Here is an 18,587-nt window from a genome sequence, read left to right on the forward strand (position 1 = left end):
TGATTTAGATAATATCAGATTCTAGTTTGTTTTAAAATTTTTGTTTTCTTCCTCTTCTCTGCCACTTCTCTCACTTTCTTGATGTTGAGCATGGGCTGACTTTTACAGTGGCGGCATCTGATGGGGAACATCGAAAAATAGTTTAAAACATAACAAGTGTTGCTGACACCAGAGAAGTACCTGGATGTATTTTTTTCAGAGACCTGGTGGTCTTTGGGAACCCCAGTGCATAGTTCTGTATTTCTCAGACAACAAATATTTTTAATACTTCTTGTGTGCTTAAGTTTTTGCAGAGCAAAGATTTTGATTAATTGTGATCTTAACTTTTTAATTTTGTGTAATTCTTCTACTCATGTGGATATTGAAGAGGTATTACTCATGGTTTCTTTCTGATGAGATAGTTCTGTTTTAGGAGTCTTAAAAAGGACATATGGTGACCATTTAAATAAATTACGCTTTTTGTTTTAATGACCAACACAAGATGTTTCTACATTTTAGATACACTTAATTACATATCAATCTCATTACTTTCTGTATCTCTGAAAAGCTGTTCTGTTGATTTAAACCTTCCTGAAGCTCGGATTGCTCTTCACTGGCAGTGTTCAGCAGCCCAGTGAAGTCACCTTCTGATGAGAAGCCGTTGCTAGGAGAAGATAAAACCAGTTTGCTTCTATTGTAAATTAATAATACCATTTCTGAAGTGGATCTCTAGTGTCTTCCAGAAATAAATTTTAACAGCATTCTAACCCCCGTGGTTTGTTTGTTTGCAGTTCTTTATTTTTAAACTTTGTAAAAGGCTATTTCTGCTTAAGACATGCAAAGAATGGGAGGAAAAACATTTGGCATTCTTAATCATAAATAGGTAAATGGATTAAATATATATGAGGAAAAGATTTTGATACAGATGCTGCTTGCTATTTTTTTGGCTTGGTGCCAGAATTGTGTAATTTTTTTTTTTTTTTTAAATTTTAATTGCTATTAATGGTGTCACCAAAAGGGGTCTCACACTTCCTTGTTTTGAGGTGCATGGATCTAAGCAATCACAATCCTGCTTTACACCAAGTCCTTCCAAGTAGTTCAGAGCACCCAGTCTCTTGTCTATACCTACTATATTTACTGTAATAACTGCTTTATCGTTCTGTCTTTGATTAAATGGAACTGGGAGAATTTGACATTAACCTGCCCGAATGCACAGCTCAGCTGATGGGTGGGATGAGTGCTGAGGAAGTGCTGTTTCTCTGCTTGCATGTTGCTGACCTCAGCCTGAAGGAAACCAAGGCAGGTCCCAAGGGCACTTCAGGCGTGCTGTAGCCAGGGTTCCAGCTGGAATAACTGGGAAATCAGGGTTGTGGCTCACATTATCTCTGCAGGCTTTTTCTTAAGAGCGCTGTGCTCCTGGTTTTTCTGCAGAATGATCTGATGGAGCTCTTCCTGCCTTTAAGCATTGCCCTCCTGAGAGAAGCAGGAATTGGAGGAGCTTTCTTTGAACTCCAGCATAGCCTTTCTGGGGCTTGAACTCCCTCCAGAACAGCAGCATAAAAATGTGCATCTGCCTGGGGAACCCACCTCCAAACTGCCAGCCCATTGGGATGTTCTTAATGTTGCTAAATAATAGCATACCAGTACGGTAGAGAAGCGGGAGATTTGTTGCTTTCTATTCTTCTTTTTAGCACGTTTTTGCCTAAAGCATCCTGTTAATCGAACTGAAGTTAGTGTGCATAGGGCTTACCAGAACTGAGAAAATTAGACAATGCCATTTTTCCTTCACATTCCCCACTTTGTCATGTAATGCCTCTACTCTTTGTCATCTTTACCGCCTTTCTTCTCTTACCCTCTCTTATCATCTACCATAATTTCCCTAAACTCACAAGGCATGATTTAGAAGAATGTAGATTTAAAAGAATGTAGAGAATTTTATACCTTTCCCCTCCTTTACAATTTGAAGATGCTTTGCTTGTCATAAGAGACAAAATTTTAACATTGAAAATTCTTTTTTTGACCTCATGTTACTGCTTTTATTTTAGTCAAACTGAGCTAACATCGATGGGCAGATTTTCCTTTACACAGGATATATGCATTTATTTTCCCCAGAGCAAAATAAACCTTATTTTTGATAACTATAGAATAATCATACAGTACAGAACCAAAAAAAAAAAAAAAAACACCCACAAAACCAAGGCATGCATTTATTTCTTCAACCTTGAACTTCTTAACTGGTTTTTGTACTCAGACTTGTACTTCTTTTTTTTTTTTTTTCTTTTGAGGTGTAAGGAAAAAACATAAATGAGCCTTGGTGTATGCTTTCCATGGGCTAAACGAATCAGGCTCTAAACTTTTATCTAGATCTGTGGAGCTCGGATATAAATTGAAAAGATCACAGCTATGGGGAAAAGACCTATACTGTAAAGGCCTTTCTGCATAGATTATGAACATCATAACTCAATAATTTTTTTTTTCCAAAACTATAGTTATAATTGGACCCAATGGGGGTCTCTCTCTTTGATCAGATCACAGTAACTGTGACTTTACACTGGAAAATGTCACTACTGTGAAGGTTTATCACCTGTAGAGCTGGTCTTTTCTCTGATGCCATGTTCAGTTCTCATTAGCATTATTCAAAGTTTAGTTGTTAATTAGGTTGACACTTCAATTACAATCATCATCTACAAGAGCAGTCAGGACTGCTTGCATAAAGAAACAAAAAGATACTCATTCTTTCGTATATTTCCAAAAGAATGAAAGTTGGTTAGGTGATAAGTTTGTGTTTATAATGTTCTGTTTAAAGAGCAACTCTGAATGTTACTTTGTTTAGGGACATATAATGATCTGTTGGGTATATTGAAATACAAACTTATTTAGAAAAGTATTCCACGTAATTGGAGTGGACATATATCTCCAGGTGTCCCTCATGATGGAAATTAGGAGAATATAGACTGTATGTGGGTGTAATCCCACATATCTTTCAGGAAAACTGCAACAATTCCAGAACTATGGGATTTTCCTCCAAAGTATGTCCAAGTAAGGATGATATAAATTAAAATGTCCCTCTTTTTCTCTAATTCGGTATAATCAGTGGTTGTCATTTGCGAATTAAAAAAAGACAGACCTCCTTAAAAAAAAGTGAACCACTATAATAAGAATATTTGGGTTTTTTTCCTTTTCAGGTAAATGCACCTTCTAATTATCGTTCTTATTTTTTTCCTTTTCACATTTTTTATATCTGAGGAAATTCTAAAGGCATTATAGCATTGAATTTACACAAAATTTTTTTCAACTGATTGACAGGGGTAGCAGGTACTCCCATGGTGCATGAGAAATGATGTAAGATAGTAATTTGACTTAAAATAAGAGCTATTCCCTGAAACTGAGTAGTAAGTGAACATTAAGGGTCCTTAAAAGTAAACCTTCATAGCATAAATAAAACATATCCAACTGTCTTCATTCAAACAAGTAAGTACATGTTATGATGAAAAAAAGATCTGCAGAAAAGTGGCTCACATGCATTTTACTGTAAAATAATTAAGCTTATTTATGTCAAGAGGCCTTGGAAAAAAAAAAGAGAGCATAAACCAATTTGCATTAGCACTCTACCATCATCCCCTGCTTTCATTTCAATTAACAGACCAGCAGGTGCTCTTTGCAGTTACAAAGATAAGCTATCAAGGAGGAGGATGAATTTTTGGCTGACCTGTAGACACCATGGTTTGCCTGCTGATTGGGTTCATACCTCGCTGTACCAATTTCTGAGGTGTTAATTTAACTGTTCCACTCTGTCGTGCAGGTCTCGGCCTTGAAAAATAAACTGAAAAAGCAGTCCACAGCTACGGGCGATGGAGTAGCCAAGGCCTTTCTTCGGGCACAGGCAGCACTGTTTGGATCCTACAGGGATGCACTGAGATACAAACCAGTAAGATGGCTTCATTGTTACTTTCCCTCCTTCATTTGTAAGAGCAAGGAAAATGCGAAGTGTTTTGACCTAGTCTGAAACAGCCTGTTTTAAATCTTACACTCCAAAAGATACATTGCCAGTTTAGAAGACACTACCATTCCGGACAGTGAGTTGTACTGAAGAAGAAGTACTCATCCAAAGTCAGCTATTCTCTTATTTGTATCAGTTTTATAACTTATTTAGTAAAAAATCAGATTGTATTCATAAAACTGGTTATGCACAGCTCACCTGGTTTAATGTGGTGAAGAACTGAAGAGGCTGTGCCTTTCAAACTCCACCATTTTTCACTGTACCAGTCCAGAGACTTTGCTGTGTTTGAGGCTGAAATCTTATTTCCTAGTAAACACCAGGTACGAGTCAAACATGCATCTCTCATATTATACATTTATCTTGATTACTCTTAGAAGTTAGAAGAAATGAAAACCCATTTCATCCCATCAGAACTTTTTTCTGATGTTTTGCTGGTACTCAGTCGATCAATATGTTGTGGACTTTCATAATTTCTGGTTTATGAGGGTGGCACATATTGAGCCTATTGGAGATAAAATAATTTATCTGAAAAAACCTTAGAGATTCATTTCATCTATCACTCCAGATTATTTTCCTGTGATACTTGAAAACTGCTGGTGGTAGTTCCATTTGATAAAATGCCCTGAGATGACATCGGCTAAATTGGATTCCATGGATAACATGTTTGGTTGTCTCATGTATTCAGGTAGATACAGAGATTTGATAGGAGAAAATTGTCCTCACTGGACAAGTTTGTAAAGCTGGTGGATGTTTGTTTGGGTGTTAGGAGGGCGATGCATTGTTGTTGGATAAGGAACTGTGTGGTTTTCCTTGATGGAAGAGGTCTCCAGATGAGCCTTTTACTGGAGGGAACATTAAAATACAGTGTGGCACAGTCTTCTTCTACCCCAGCACTTCTCTTACAGGCAGCCTTTTTTGCCAAGAGCGTTTTACACACAAGGTGTCTGTGCCGCTGATGGATGGGCTTTGTTACTGAGATGGAAAGTAACCTGTTCAGGAATGAAGTTGTGCTCAAGAGCTTAGTTCAGGTGTTTGTGTTTGGCACTTTTCATATGATGTGGAAAGACAGTTTGCATACCATATTGAAATGGCTGCACCTGTTTTAAAAAATTTCTGGATTTCAACACTTTCTCTGCTTGTTTCAGCAGAATAAGTAATTTCAGCGTATCAGATAGTGTGGCATTACGTGGCTTTGCTTCAGGAGGGGTTATCTAATTTGTTCCCTAGTCTAAAGGTCCATGTTGACTCATGGCAGCCTGCGGTAAGAGCTGTTAAGTCAAAAAGTGTCTTAATCTACATTTGAAATGTGATCAGAACGATGTCAGTCTGGTTGATGTCCTTAGCCCTGTTCTGACCAGGAATAAGCTTCAGTCAGTCCTTTGTTTTGGTAACTGTTGAACTCAATGTGCAAGTTCTTTAGCATCCTGGTTTGTGTCTCTGTTGAAATGAGCTCTCCTTTTAACTGATTTCCATTTTATTTCAGTTTAGCAGTTGGCATATCTGAGCTATTTACATTTGTACTGCATTGGAAGTACTGCAGTGTGCATCATTTGACTGGCAGACATTTGTCAAAGTGACCTTTGAAGTCTTTCTTTCCGCATTATTTTCTTTTGCAGATTTATCTTTTTTTGGCTCCACTGATAGCTTGTAAGAGAAGATATTTATGAAACCATTGTGGCTTGATTTTTTTTTTAAAGACACATTATTTCAGAGTATCTTAGCAGACAGAAGTCTGCTGGCAAATACTAGCTTATCCTGGATTGATATCAACTTGTCCAAAGACAAAGCATATTTAAAAATAAATAAAAAAGGTACAATGTTTATTTTGTGCTGTGTTCACATTATCTTAACTCTTAATTTAGGATTTCACAGAATTTTTATTCTGAAAGAAAATTTGAATTAGCTCAGGATTATTAGAAACTAAGAGGAGTTTTCTCATGATTGTTCAGCTCATTCCACATTTCCCTTTTACACTATGGATTGGGAAGCTCAAAAAATCAAATCACATCTGACTGTATTAGGACTATTTCAAGAGTCTCAAAACTTGAGAACTGTTTCGGCAAAGAAAACACTTCTCTTTGTTTTGGAGTCTGTGGTGTTAGGTCTGATAAGGTAACCTAAATCATAGCTGTGGACTTTACATTCTTTCAAGAGCTCAAGTAGTATTCTTGGAGAAAATTTGTAGTACTTAAATGAGAGTGTTTTCTATATAGATTTGAAATCCTTTTGCTATAAATAAGTGTGTCATATTTCCAAAATCAAGAACTGAAAGGTTTTGGGGTAATATTTTGAGGATTGTAAACATCCTGATGAAGAATAAAATAATGTATTTGGATAGTTACCGATTGCTGGAAAGATGAAAAATATGTTCAAGTGAACTATTTTCCTTGCAACTGTGTCCTGTGCAATTTTTAACTTGAATCATGAAACAACTGTCATTAATATTCACTTTGAGTAAAGAACAGCTTTAATAGTGTCTGTACTCATCCAACACTTCTCTTCACTCCAAACGCTGTTCATCACACTGAACACTCATTCTGTGCAACTGTTTGTTTTCAGCACAGGACAGATTCTCCTCGGTGTAGCAATATGTCTTGAACAAACGTCTAGCAATTATTGAAAAAAATGATTGGTGAAAGGGAAAATGGGAATCTTCAGGGGTCTTGGAAGGAGTTCATGGGACTCTGAAAGACCATATGGAAAATCTGACTACTCTAATACAGACAGGAAATATGACATGTAATAGATAAAGGTGATAATATTTTTTTGTGTGTGTGTATTAAATGATAACAAAAAACTTAATCCAGTAAAAGTTCCCAAGAAAAGTAGAAATTGTTGTTTTTTCTGATTTAATCATAGTACTAAATTAATCTGTCAAACTGATATATCTGCCAAGAGTGTTTTTTTAATATGTACACTTTACATTAGCAAATACTGCATATGGATCTGCAGGGCAAAGCAACCCAGCTATTGGGCTACAGTGTGCACGGTGGGCATTTCTGGCTCTGTTGTGGTTCTCATTTTAGTCTGGTGTTGAATGCTGAATACCTGTGACTAGCTGGAGCTCTGCTTTAGTTTAATCCAGAAGGAATCCACTTCGTGCATGGTAGGTGGGGATGACCGAAAAAACTGTTTCAGTGTCATTATGATCAAAAAATAATCCGCAAAAAAGTATTATCAGCAGAGTGGTGAATTGTAATGGTTTTGTCATATATGGTCTCGTTCACGTAGGGAACTGCAATCAATTTGGAGACCTTGGGGGAGGGATTTCCAGCAGTGGCAATGAGGCCCTTGGAATTGTTTTGCCATACGGAGCCCTGGAACACGGAAAGGCGAGCGGTCAGTGTGCTGTTATTCTCACCCAGCCAGCAGCTGCAGTGGGAGCCATTGTGCAACATCAGTGATCACAAGCAGTTCTGATCACTGGAGTCTAACCCTGCTGAGGCATTGCAGTGAGCTGAGTTGTGGGATAAATGCTTTTTACATCATGTAAATTCCTGTGCAAATCCAAATTATGTTTGCTTTGGGTGCTTACAACTTGGTCTTGAACTTTTTGTTGCTCCTAATTTCTTTAGGTAGTTCAGCATTTGGGGATAATATTGCATATTTCATGTTTCAGGATTTCATGCTTAGGTAGGACATAGATACAAATATGGCAATTTGTGCAATTTCTGTAGTGTTGCTGTCAGAATAAGTGCAACATTGGGTTTTTCCTACCTTTTTTACTTTACACATTCTTCCTTGCATGTACTTGGGCAAATCTTGCTGATGAAAGCAAAGACTAGTAAACTTTTTTCCATTAATCATATGCAGTACTGTCAGTTGATAAAACAATATATGATATAAAGAATTCTTAAAAAGGCAATATTCCCAATCTATGTCCTAGAGAGGGAGGGGCAGATAATAGAATGAAGAAGTAGTTAAAAAATAGTGAATATAAAAGTGTTTACCATGATAAAGATTGATTTTAACATTCTAAGCAGCAAACATCCAGAGGAAATTCAAGTGTGATATTTCATTTTTTATTAAAAAAAATGGCAAGAAGAATACACTTCAAATGTACTTCAAATAAACAAAGCCTATTACTTTGTGACACTTGTATTAAAAGAAAATGAAAACTAATGAACAGTAACTTTTTTTCTGCCTTTGAAAAGTTGGCTTTTTTTTCCAGAATTATCTAACAAAAGATGAAGTAAATGAAAAAGATCACCTCTTTTAGGGAAAAAGTTCTCAAAGCTCTCGATGTTAAAAAAAAAAAAAGAAATTAACCCAGAATGGCTTTGTTTTAAGTTATGATGGTTTTAACATTGCTCATCAGAAATTAAGAAATGAAGAGCAAAGGCACTAATGGCTTATCCTGGAATGCTCAGCAGTAGGAGTTCATGGTCTCATCATCACACCAGGGGACTGAGATAACTTCCATGTTGAAGATAGCAGAACCTGTCAGACCTCATGTTAGTTGAATGCTAACTGGAATGCTTTGGGCCAGTATTGACACTGTTTTAAGTGGTGACATCAGCTGCCCAACAGATGCCAAGCATGGCGTTCAATACGCGATAAATCAGAATAATACAATAAAATGATATTGGAAATAAAAATATTTTGAGATACAGAATGCACCTGAATTGCTTGAGAATGCATAAATAATGATTGACTGTAATTGAGTTTCAAAACGAAACCTTTTGAGGTCAGATGTCTCTTGAAATGATCATTGACCTGTTTACCTTTCTCCCAAGAGTGAAGTGTAGAAAGTACAGCAGAGCACACAAACAGAGTAATGAAATACCAGAACATAGTTTGTGTATAAATCCAGAACCACCCAGTGGAATAAAAAGCAGAGTTATGACTAGTTATTGTGACTCCCATAAGACTTCTAGTCTACATGTTGAAAACCTTATTGTTTTATTTGTCTTAAGGACTGCAGTGGTCCTTTCTTGAATGGAGATATTCTGTTAATAGGAGTTGGTGTAGGGTATAATTGTGACTATAAGAAATATCAGCATATTTGAGTATTTTTTTTTTTAGCAGATTACAAAAAATTAATAAATTTGGGAGAAATTGGTTTGTAAATGGTAACTTCTGGAGTAGAATCATAGTGCGTGCTCAATTACCCCTTAGCTCTGAACATCATGACAGAAGATGAAATTTCAACTTTGTACTTCCTTGATTTTAAACAGAGAAATTTTAATATCCAAACCAAGATGCTATTTAAAATTATGGTGGTTTTAAAAAATAAATTAAAAAAAAAACCAAACAATGAAGCTATGGCCATACCTACCTGCTCTATATTCCTCATGTAGTAAGCAAGAGCTGCCATATGAAATTATATTAATTGTTGCAGTAGAACTAATAGCTGGCATGAGTCATCTCATGCTAGAGAGATGCAATGTAATGTTTTCTGAAACAAAAAATTAAAATATTTGTACTTCTTGTTCAAGTTAAATATCATTAGATTTAGAAAGCACGAACATATCTTCTAATCTAGGTTATTTTTCCTTTTAAAATGATCACAGTGTTTTAGCTCAGTTTTCATGTTCCATTGAGGTCTGTATAAATAGCTTACTTAAAATGTGAGTGTAGCTTGGAGCAAGAAATTCCTGCTGTGTGTGGCAAGCTATGAAAGGGGAGGAAAATTCTATAGCAACTGTTGTTAAAAGGACAGATATCATGTTTGGGCATAGGTTGTTTGGTCTGAGTATTAGCTGTCTACTTTTCAGTACAGAGTCCCCACTGGGTTTGGATCGAACTTGTTTTGAAAGTACATTGTAGATCAATACGACAGGGGCCAGTTTGATGGTCTGGTAGTTAAATAACAGTGCAGCATTCATCCAAAACTCCGTTTCTAGAGGCAGTCAGCTGTATTTACAGAAACAAGAATGTTATAAGCTTTATATATGAAAGCATCTAGGGCTATTTTTGTTTATATTGATTCAATAATTTACTTGTTAAATAGCACTTCAAGAGGCTTTGTGTTTACAGTAATAATCTTGAAGGTTTTTAGAAGTTTTATGTAGAAAATTATTTTGTTGATCAGAGCCTTGAACAAATAAATAGCTCAGAGTTAATTGTGTTATTTAATTCAGTTTCATGAAACTTACCATAGATAGCCTGAGAAAACTTCTGTGTGGAATTGCTACAGGTTTCAACAGATTTTCTCCTTTTCATATGCTGAATAGGTAGGAGCTTTAAACCTACTCAGATTTTTAAAGCAATCTCAGAGACAGCAAGTTTGAATAACAAGGGTGGTTTTTGGATGTAAACTCTTTATAGAACTAGATACATTTTCAGCAAAGAAATAACTTTGGTTATTCTATCTCTGAACTGAACTGATAAGGGAACAGATGCACCAACGCAGATACCAGGTATCTGAAGCATCCAGTGATTAAAGGAAGGTATTTGGGAAAATATTACGCCCATGCACTAAAGTGTGTGTTGAACTACCATATCCTGGTGTTCTGTTGGATGACTTGGGCAAGAGAAGTGCCATCAGGAAACTATCTGACTGCTCCCTCTTCCCTGGCTGGTGTGAAAGGGAGAGCAAGCATGCCTGTTTTCTCTCCTGCTGGGAGACAACCTCTCCTTTTTAGTCCTTCATCTTTCCCAGACAATTGGGGAAGTGGCAGTGGGAAGCAGGAGCTTAGTTTTTATTTTCCTAAATTATATATTTTGAAAATATTTTCTCTCTTTAGTCCTAAATGTAATGTTTCCTACTATGTCATGAGCCATCATCTGGTCCTAGCTGTGCTCCCACAAAGCCTCTGTATTTCCAGAAGTCGCTTATTTGTTTAACAATACTATATATATATATATGTATATGTAATATATGTATATATAAGGAGTTGTTTTAATTTGCTGCCTTGAAATATTTTGGAAGAGCGACAGAAAGGAGGAGAGAGTCTGCCCTCAGGAGCACTGTGTCTTATACCACCATGTCTCACTGGAGACTGTTCCATTTGTTTTGATGCACTTTGATTTGCTAAGTAGCTTGGAGTCATCTTCTTAAGACTCTTTAGGAGCTCAAGAATAGCTAATGCAAAGTGGGTCAGGAAGGCAGTGCTATTTAAAGTACCACGAACATTTCAAGCTCTTTGGCAGATGCAGCATGTCCTGCATGTGTGCAGTGTTCACCAGTTATCTCAGGATAAGTAAGGGGAGTAATTTGGGTGCTTCTCCTGGAGACTTGACCGACCCAGTGCTGCATGTTGTACTGGGTTTGTATCTGAGCACTGCAGCTACCCTGAGACAGGAGAGGGGTTGTGTTGGGTAAATGTAAGGCTTCTAGCTCTTCCAGGGAGAGATCTTTTCTAAAGTCAGAGGTTCTATAAAGAAGTAAGGATGTAAAACTTAAAAACAAGTTAAACATCGACTTAAGTACTTTGCTGAGTAGGACTGGACCTCTTAAAAGAGAGACTCAAAAAGAGGGAAGTTTTTGATAGTACAAGAACTGGATTTTAAAATGACATCACAGTGTTTCTACTGCAACGTTTTTTTAGGTCACACCTGAACCATTTGAAAACCAAGTGTAAGGTGTAAAGAACAGCTGAAAATGATTTAGAGCTGCTCCACCAAACTCACCCAGGTCACACAGAGAAAACACTTTGTGATGTTCTGGAAGCACCAGAGTGGTGGGGAAGTGCTTGAAGTGACATGTGCCATCAGAGTTAAACAGGGTTAGGAGCACAAAGCTGAGGTGATCATGGGCATGAATAAATATGTCTTTAAAGGGGCCAGTTAGAGCTGTTGCAAAGATCAGTATAGCAGCTGTCTTTGATCTTTGTTTTGAATGGCTGACATGTCTCTTATTCTGCTGTGGGACTGCACTGTACATGTAGCTTTTGGGCAGCAAAATTTTCTGTGGTAGGTTTAGGGGTTGCATTTTGTTGAATTCCGAGTTGTGTCTTCGAGTCCCTTGGTTGTTGTTTCTAACCTGTTTTGTTTTTGTAAACTTGGGTGAGAGGCTTTTTGGTGAAATCCCTAAAAAAAAGAGGGGAATGCTCCTCGGGAATGTCCAGGGGTCTGTGCATATTTAAGACAGCAAACTTTAAATGAAATTAGGAAATAACATATGAGTGAATTTGATTGTTTATAAATACTCCCATTAACATCTCTTGTTTTTAAATGAGTGTTGTTTTCAGTATTCATTTTTTCCCAACAGGCACTGACTTCAATTTTATCTTCTTCCATCATCCATGTGATTTGGTGCAGTATTTTTGATTACTATAGGCTGTGTGCTTTTCCCATGTGGGAAAATACATTTTATTGTATTAAGTGTTAATGTTCAAACTTTTTTTGTAACCATGTTTCAGAAAGTTTGTACCTTCTGTTTTGTGGGTTTTCTTGTTGTCCTCTAGGTCTGTTTAACTGTGTGCACATTTATCAAGACTTCTTGAAAGGGAATATCTGTTAAGAAATAGATGATACATTTTTGATGGAGAATTTTATATAAATCAACATATATGTATACTCTACCTACCGTCTAACTTTTTCTGTTTCAATTTTTTAGGGAGAGCCTATAACATTCTGCGAGAATAGTTTTGTGAAGCATCGTTCCAGTACAACTAAGCAGTTCTTGGAAACTGCTGTTAATCTTCAACTGTTTAAACAGGTATGAGAGGGGAAACAACCCATGTTTAATGATTTTCTCTTCAAGCATATCTGTATTTAAATACATTTTCCTTTCTGTCAGGTTATGAAACTCTGGGATGAGATATAAGTAGAGGTTCTTTGTGTACAGTCATTGCACTTTTGTTGTATTTTTAAATCTTCACTAATAGTTAAAAAGAGCAGTGATGAAGTTGAACAAAAAAATAACTCCAGGGTGCAGAGCCAGTGCAGTGTCTCTTCAGAGCCAGTCAGCAACCCATCTAAACAAGAAAAACCATGGATCTCCCAGCTTGATGGTTGAACTTCATTTTCAGCTCTCTTGGCTCGCGACCAAAGAGCTTAAACAACATAGTGCTTACTTAAATTGGACTTCAGTGGCATTTTATTTAAAAACTGGATTCATACTGCAGTTGCAGTTTTCTTTGCTAGGCTCTTTGAAGTGTGCACACAGAGAATGTTACAAGCCTGAGCCATAGGGGTGGCCTGAACATATTCTAGCTGATCTGTTAATGCAGATTTTGGATTACGAGGGAACAAGTTGTTGAATGTCTGGCATGGCGTAGTTATAGTTTGATTACAGACTTTGAAATTATTTTTGTTCGTTGATTTTATTCTGTAACTCCTTTTTTCCCCCTTTGCATCCATTGCATCAAAAGGGTGTTAAACTTATTACTAGATTTTTAGGAAAATCAAGAAAAATCTGAATGAAATCAGAAGATTCATAAAAGTATATATTTGCCTGCAAATACCTGAAATGATTGATATACAGGAGTTAATGTTTAAATAATCTGGGGGACTTTTTTGAAGATATACTACCATGATAGATAAGGGAAATTCATTATATGTGGAATCTTCTAATTTTCAAAGACAACATTTGATGTTAATCGAGGCTCATGTCTAAAGTAAAGATTTGTGCGAGGATGATACTTTGTAGAAGTCCTGTGAAAATATGGTCATAGGATGGGGTTCATTCAGTTTTACTGTGGTATATGTTATACAATAAAAAATGTAAATAAAAATATAAAATAAGAAATAAGAAATCTGAAACCTTTTGAAGTATGATTAATTGGGCTGAAATGGAAAGAAGTCACAGATTGAAGTGCTGTTTACATTTTGTGTGTCTGGTGAGATAAGGTAGCATGAAGCTTTTTTAATGTAAAGGTGTTTACAAACAATGTTTCCAAATTGTTGTCATACTTCTAGTACTCAAGCAAGATCTTCAGCTGTAAGAAATAGGTTTTATTCCACTGAAATGGATGGGCTTGTCAGTGTGGCTCTGTACTTACCTATTACATTTTAAAGTGTTCAATTAAACAGAATGAGTTTACAGTTTGTTTATAGCTTGTTTTGATTTTATTTCCACTAAAGGAAATAATATACTTTAGAGGATTAGGAAATAGTAACAATTTTGATGATGTGTGTGGTTTAATAGTGGTAGTAGTCGTAGAAGGTTTTTTTCATTCCTCTAGTTTTTGTTGCAAAGGTTACTCCTACTTTTTCGGCTAATCCTCAGCCCAGCTGCGTATTCTCCAGTTTTTCCCACTGACAAATGAGCTGTTTTCAAAGTTGTTTGTGTTCAGAGAGACCAGACTGTGTTTTATTCTGCTATGGAAGGTCGTTTAAGCAGAAAATAGTTCTTAGAGGCAGCTGTAAACCTAGACCAAGCAGAAAGTTGGTAGTTTAAATACACCCTTTTTGCCATAACTGACAAGTGAGCTTTATTTGTGCCACTTTATAAAATCATTCCTCTGTCCTTTTTTCTTTGTATTTTTTTAATCTTCTCTCCCCTACATCAAAACATGTTAATTCCTCTAATATAAACACTTTTTAAAGTTTGGAAATGGTAGTATATTTTCACCAAAGTACCAGGAAATCTCTGTCAGAATAAATTGTGGACTTAATTCCTTCTGTTATTCCCATTCAGATTATTTTCATCTTCAACATCACCTGTTTTTACTTTGTATTGCATTTTGATGTGCTTTCTGTTTAGTGATATCCCTAAATGTAATAGCATATGCCAATCTTTTGTATCAAAACCATTAACTAACCTGGAAACAGGACCAGTCCCAATGCTTACCTTTACCATGACCACAGCTCATCTTGACATTTTTCCCATCATTACAAGCTCTTACCTCCTTCTTGGGCCACTCCTCATCCAACCTAATGTTCAGGTGTACTGTTCAGGTATCTGCTTTTGTTTCCTCTAACCAGTATTTTGAAATGCAAGAGTCTTCTCTGTGGTATAGATAAACTGCATTTCCTTTATCTAGGAAATTAATTGTCAAAGAGACTGTGAGAATCAGTGTTTTAATAACTCATATATCTTTCATTTGCTCATTTGGCATTTTTCTCCCCAAAAATCTATTTGTAAACCTCATTGAATTGTTAAGGGCAAACTGGCAGACCAGCACTTACAAAAACGTTTGGTTTTTAAGTAATAGTCCTGTTATTCTTCACTTCAACTGTGCTTCCTTTACCTTGATAGATTCATAAAATTAGATTAACTTCCAGATGTATGTGCTGGTTTTCTCAGCATCATGTAGCGGAGTTGAAACTAGAAGGTTTTTGACTTAAGTTTTATTCCTTGGGTATTGTAATGTTCATCTCTATATCTTATTTTCATTTCCTATATTCAGCATCTTAGTCTTTACTGAGAATTGAGACAGAATATTTTTGGCAGCGGCAATGTCTAGTTTATCTTTTAGCCTCCAGCTATTCTCTCAGATTTATAAATTAGGGAGTTAACTTTTTTATATCATGTTGATGACTTCACATGTTTTGGAAGTTGAAGGGCTGTTTATATATCTCTGAAAGAGAGTAAACCAAACTGTTCATGGAAAACATACATTATTCCGGGAGTTTGTAGAAGTAATTCATGCTAAATATGCTGAAATGGATCACAGCTATAGGGATGTGTGAAGTTCAATTTGCTGCGATTTGCTGGCTTTAGTTTTGTAAAGCTACCTTTTACCCTGAATAGATTTAATGATAAAACCCTGGTTATCATTATTCTTAAACTATTAGGATGTCTAATCGTATATTTTTCTTAAAAAGAAAATAACTATTATTTATGTATTAAATAGTCCTATTTCCTGAATAAATATGCTGCATACGACAATTTTTCTTGAAATACCAGGCCCGGATTTTTCAAGAGAGGACAGGTTTGAAAAATGGAAGGACAAAGATATAAATTTTATGTGTAATTCCACATGCTATTCTTTTCATGTAGCAGTTTAAGGGCAACCATTAACAGTAAATTACTCAAAAGTAATAACTACTACTACCACTACTAATACTTATCATTTCCTTTAAATGTCTCCAGTATCTTTTTGCTAACAGTTCTCTTTGTCAGTATTTACATTAAATACTCAAATTCAGTTAGTGTCTCAGTCTTCTGTTGATAGGATTTTACCAAATGATGAGTATGTCCATAAATCTTACATGAGTTTATAGTATGGAATGAATTCATAACTTTCCCCAAAGAGATAATGTGTTACAGTTCAAAGGCTGAGATGGCGGGGGGAGTCGTTTGGTTTTTGGTGTTTTTTTTTTTTTCACAGCAGTAGCTAAAGGTGCTCTTATCTCTTCTTCTTACTGTGAAATAATCCAGTGATCCCACAGTGGTCTGACCATGAACCAACCTATTTGGAAAAAAGCCAACTTGGAGTAAAGTGAAAAAATAAGAAGGGATTTAGACAAGGGAGAGAGAGAAATTATCTTTGTGTTTGCCTTATTCTTGCCGCTGGAATTTTTGTACTCTGAGAAATTATTTTTTTTATGTCATTAGTCCATTCATTGACAAGCATCAGGTTGTCACTGACACTGTTTGGATAATCTGTGGTAAAAAACGATAGAACCAAATAATTAATTCTGGTTGGTTCCTATGTACTGTTTATTATCAGCACATAACTCATAATTCTTGCTAGAAGATGAACTATGTATAATTGGATAAATGCTTTCTCGCTTTATCTGTCAGACTTGATTTAGCCTTTTCAAAACAAGAAGGGAGGGGTTGCTTCTTGAAAGAATTTTAAACCTATAACAATGTGCTTGTTATACTTCCTTGAAGCCTGATAATTCTTGAAAAGAATGTATTAATCCCTTCTGCAAGGTTTAATCATTAATTATTTTTACTTTTTCTGACACATTTGGATCATTTCAGTCTTTGTATGTAAGTTGTCTGTAGATGCAAATTCATGTGATCATGCAGCTGTAACCTCTGCATGAGGACAAGTGTTGCAATATGAATCTGTAGATGCACCTAAATAAGGGTTAGTGCTTAAAAAGACCCAAAAGGACAAAGAAGTGTATTAGAACTTAAAAATACAGTGGTGTCAATGCTGTACTGTGCTTAGTCAGGTGCAGAGGATCTTAGGGGTCTGCCTTGGCATTAGGCCTTGCTTTGTTTTGGCACTTTGTGTTACATTCCTGTAGAGTTAGGGTGAAATTCCCTTCAAGTCAGCTCGGACTCTGCCCATCAAATCCATCCTGCTTCTGCCACATCTCTGGAACCCAACCACAGCTTTCCTCTGCTGTTCACTGGATGGTCCTGCTACAATTGCCCCTCCCTTACGGTCTCTCTAGGGCCATTTCTCATGTAGAACACATGCTTACAATAGACCTCCAGTGGACATCATCATCTATTGTTTCTTTGAACTGGGTGTGGTGAAATATTTCCAGTTTTTCTTAAGGGGCTTTTTGTCTACAGCAAGTTCTACTTCATATCTGTTGATGTCTGCCCAGAAAGGGATGCCACAGGGAGGTTTGTTTTGTTTTTCTGATGAAGTAAACTTACAAATTCACAACAGAACATCGAGGATTGTCTCAGTGACCTTTATATGGGTATGATTACAAATCCAAAGTTAGCATTTTTAAGGAAATAAATTCGTTTCTTTTCATGGTATTAAGAAAATATAGATAACTTACTTGATCTGTATAAAGTACTTTATATACCTACTGCTCATAATTACAGCTGCTCTTGCAAAATCCATCCAACAGCCTTATCATCCTTAAGCCATATGTTTTCTTGAATATACATATTCCATTATAATGAACACACTTGAAACTATAACACTGTAAAGCAGAAGAAGAGAAAACAAAGTGTGACCCTTTTTTTTTTCCACCTCCAGTTTATTGATGGTCGACTATCAAAATTAAATGCAGGAAGAGGATTCTCTGATGTTTTTGAAGAAGAAATCACAGCAGGAGGCTTTTGTGGAGGTACAGAATTAATTTGTGTGTACTCATTGACACTTCTTCTTTGGGAACTGTTCAACATGATGTCCTCATGATGTCCTGTAAATTTTAGAAGTCATTAATCTTGTTACTGCTTCATTGTTTCCATTCGTTCTTGGAAAGGTTTTAACCGTTAACAAATCACTGCTGGGACACATACTATTCTGTGTCTGGTTATGTCAGTATATTAAATGAAGATACGTTTGTTTAATCCAGTAAAATAATTCTTATATTTCAGCAGAGGACGGGATATCACTCTAGTGTCCACGTTTATGTAATATGATACATTCTCTGTAAATTATTTTTAAAATGTTTGATATTCGTGATGCTTAACTTCTGTCTAGTTAGGTTTTCCATAAGCACTTCTCTCTTTTTCACATCTACTTATTTCTGCAGTGTAGAAATCAGACTGATTTCCTAAATGTTAATAGAAATTTGCTTTCTCCAGCAAATGTGTTACTCTAAAAAAGGGAAAGTTTGCGTAACTTTTATATATGATCTGAGAAGGGACATGGAAGTTTGCCTTCTTCATAAACAAAAATATTATTCCTCATGTTATTTGCCTCGGTTGTGTTCACTGACAGTTGTTACAGTGCTTTTCACATTAGCTAACCCATGTGGAAGAGTGCATGCTGAATCCAATCCTGATTATTACAAAATTGCTGAAAGGTTTCCTGTTAAACATTTAGTACAGGTCTATTGTTTTTTGAGGTACTGTCGTGTTTTAGCCCCAGCTGGCAACTAAACACCACACAGCTGTTCACTCTAC

At 36.1% G+C, this 18,587-nt stretch overlaps 1 protein-coding gene across 1 annotated transcript in view; it reads left to right on the forward strand.

Moving 5' to 3' along the window:
• DENND1B (DENN domain containing 1B) overlaps window positions 1-18,587 on the forward strand; it is a 153,673-nt gene that overhangs the window by 106,065 nt on the left and 29,021 nt on the right. Inside the window, exons 14-16 of the mRNA XM_050307110.1 lie at window positions 3,782-3,907; window positions 12,483-12,584; window positions 17,713-17,803. Coding sequence (XP_050163067.1) covers window positions 3,782-3,907; window positions 12,483-12,584; window positions 17,713-17,803 — 319 coding nt within the window. The remainder of the gene's footprint in view (window positions 1-3,781; window positions 3,908-12,482; window positions 12,585-17,712; window positions 17,804-18,587) is intronic.

Source organism: Myiozetetes cayanensis, unplaced genomic scaffold (assembly GCF_022539395.1).
Source record: "Myiozetetes cayanensis isolate MyiCay16 unplaced genomic scaffold, myiCay2020 scf12, whole genome shotgun sequence".
Classification (NCBI taxonomy): Eukaryota; Metazoa; Chordata; class Aves; order Passeriformes; family Tyrannidae; genus Myiozetetes; species Myiozetetes cayanensis.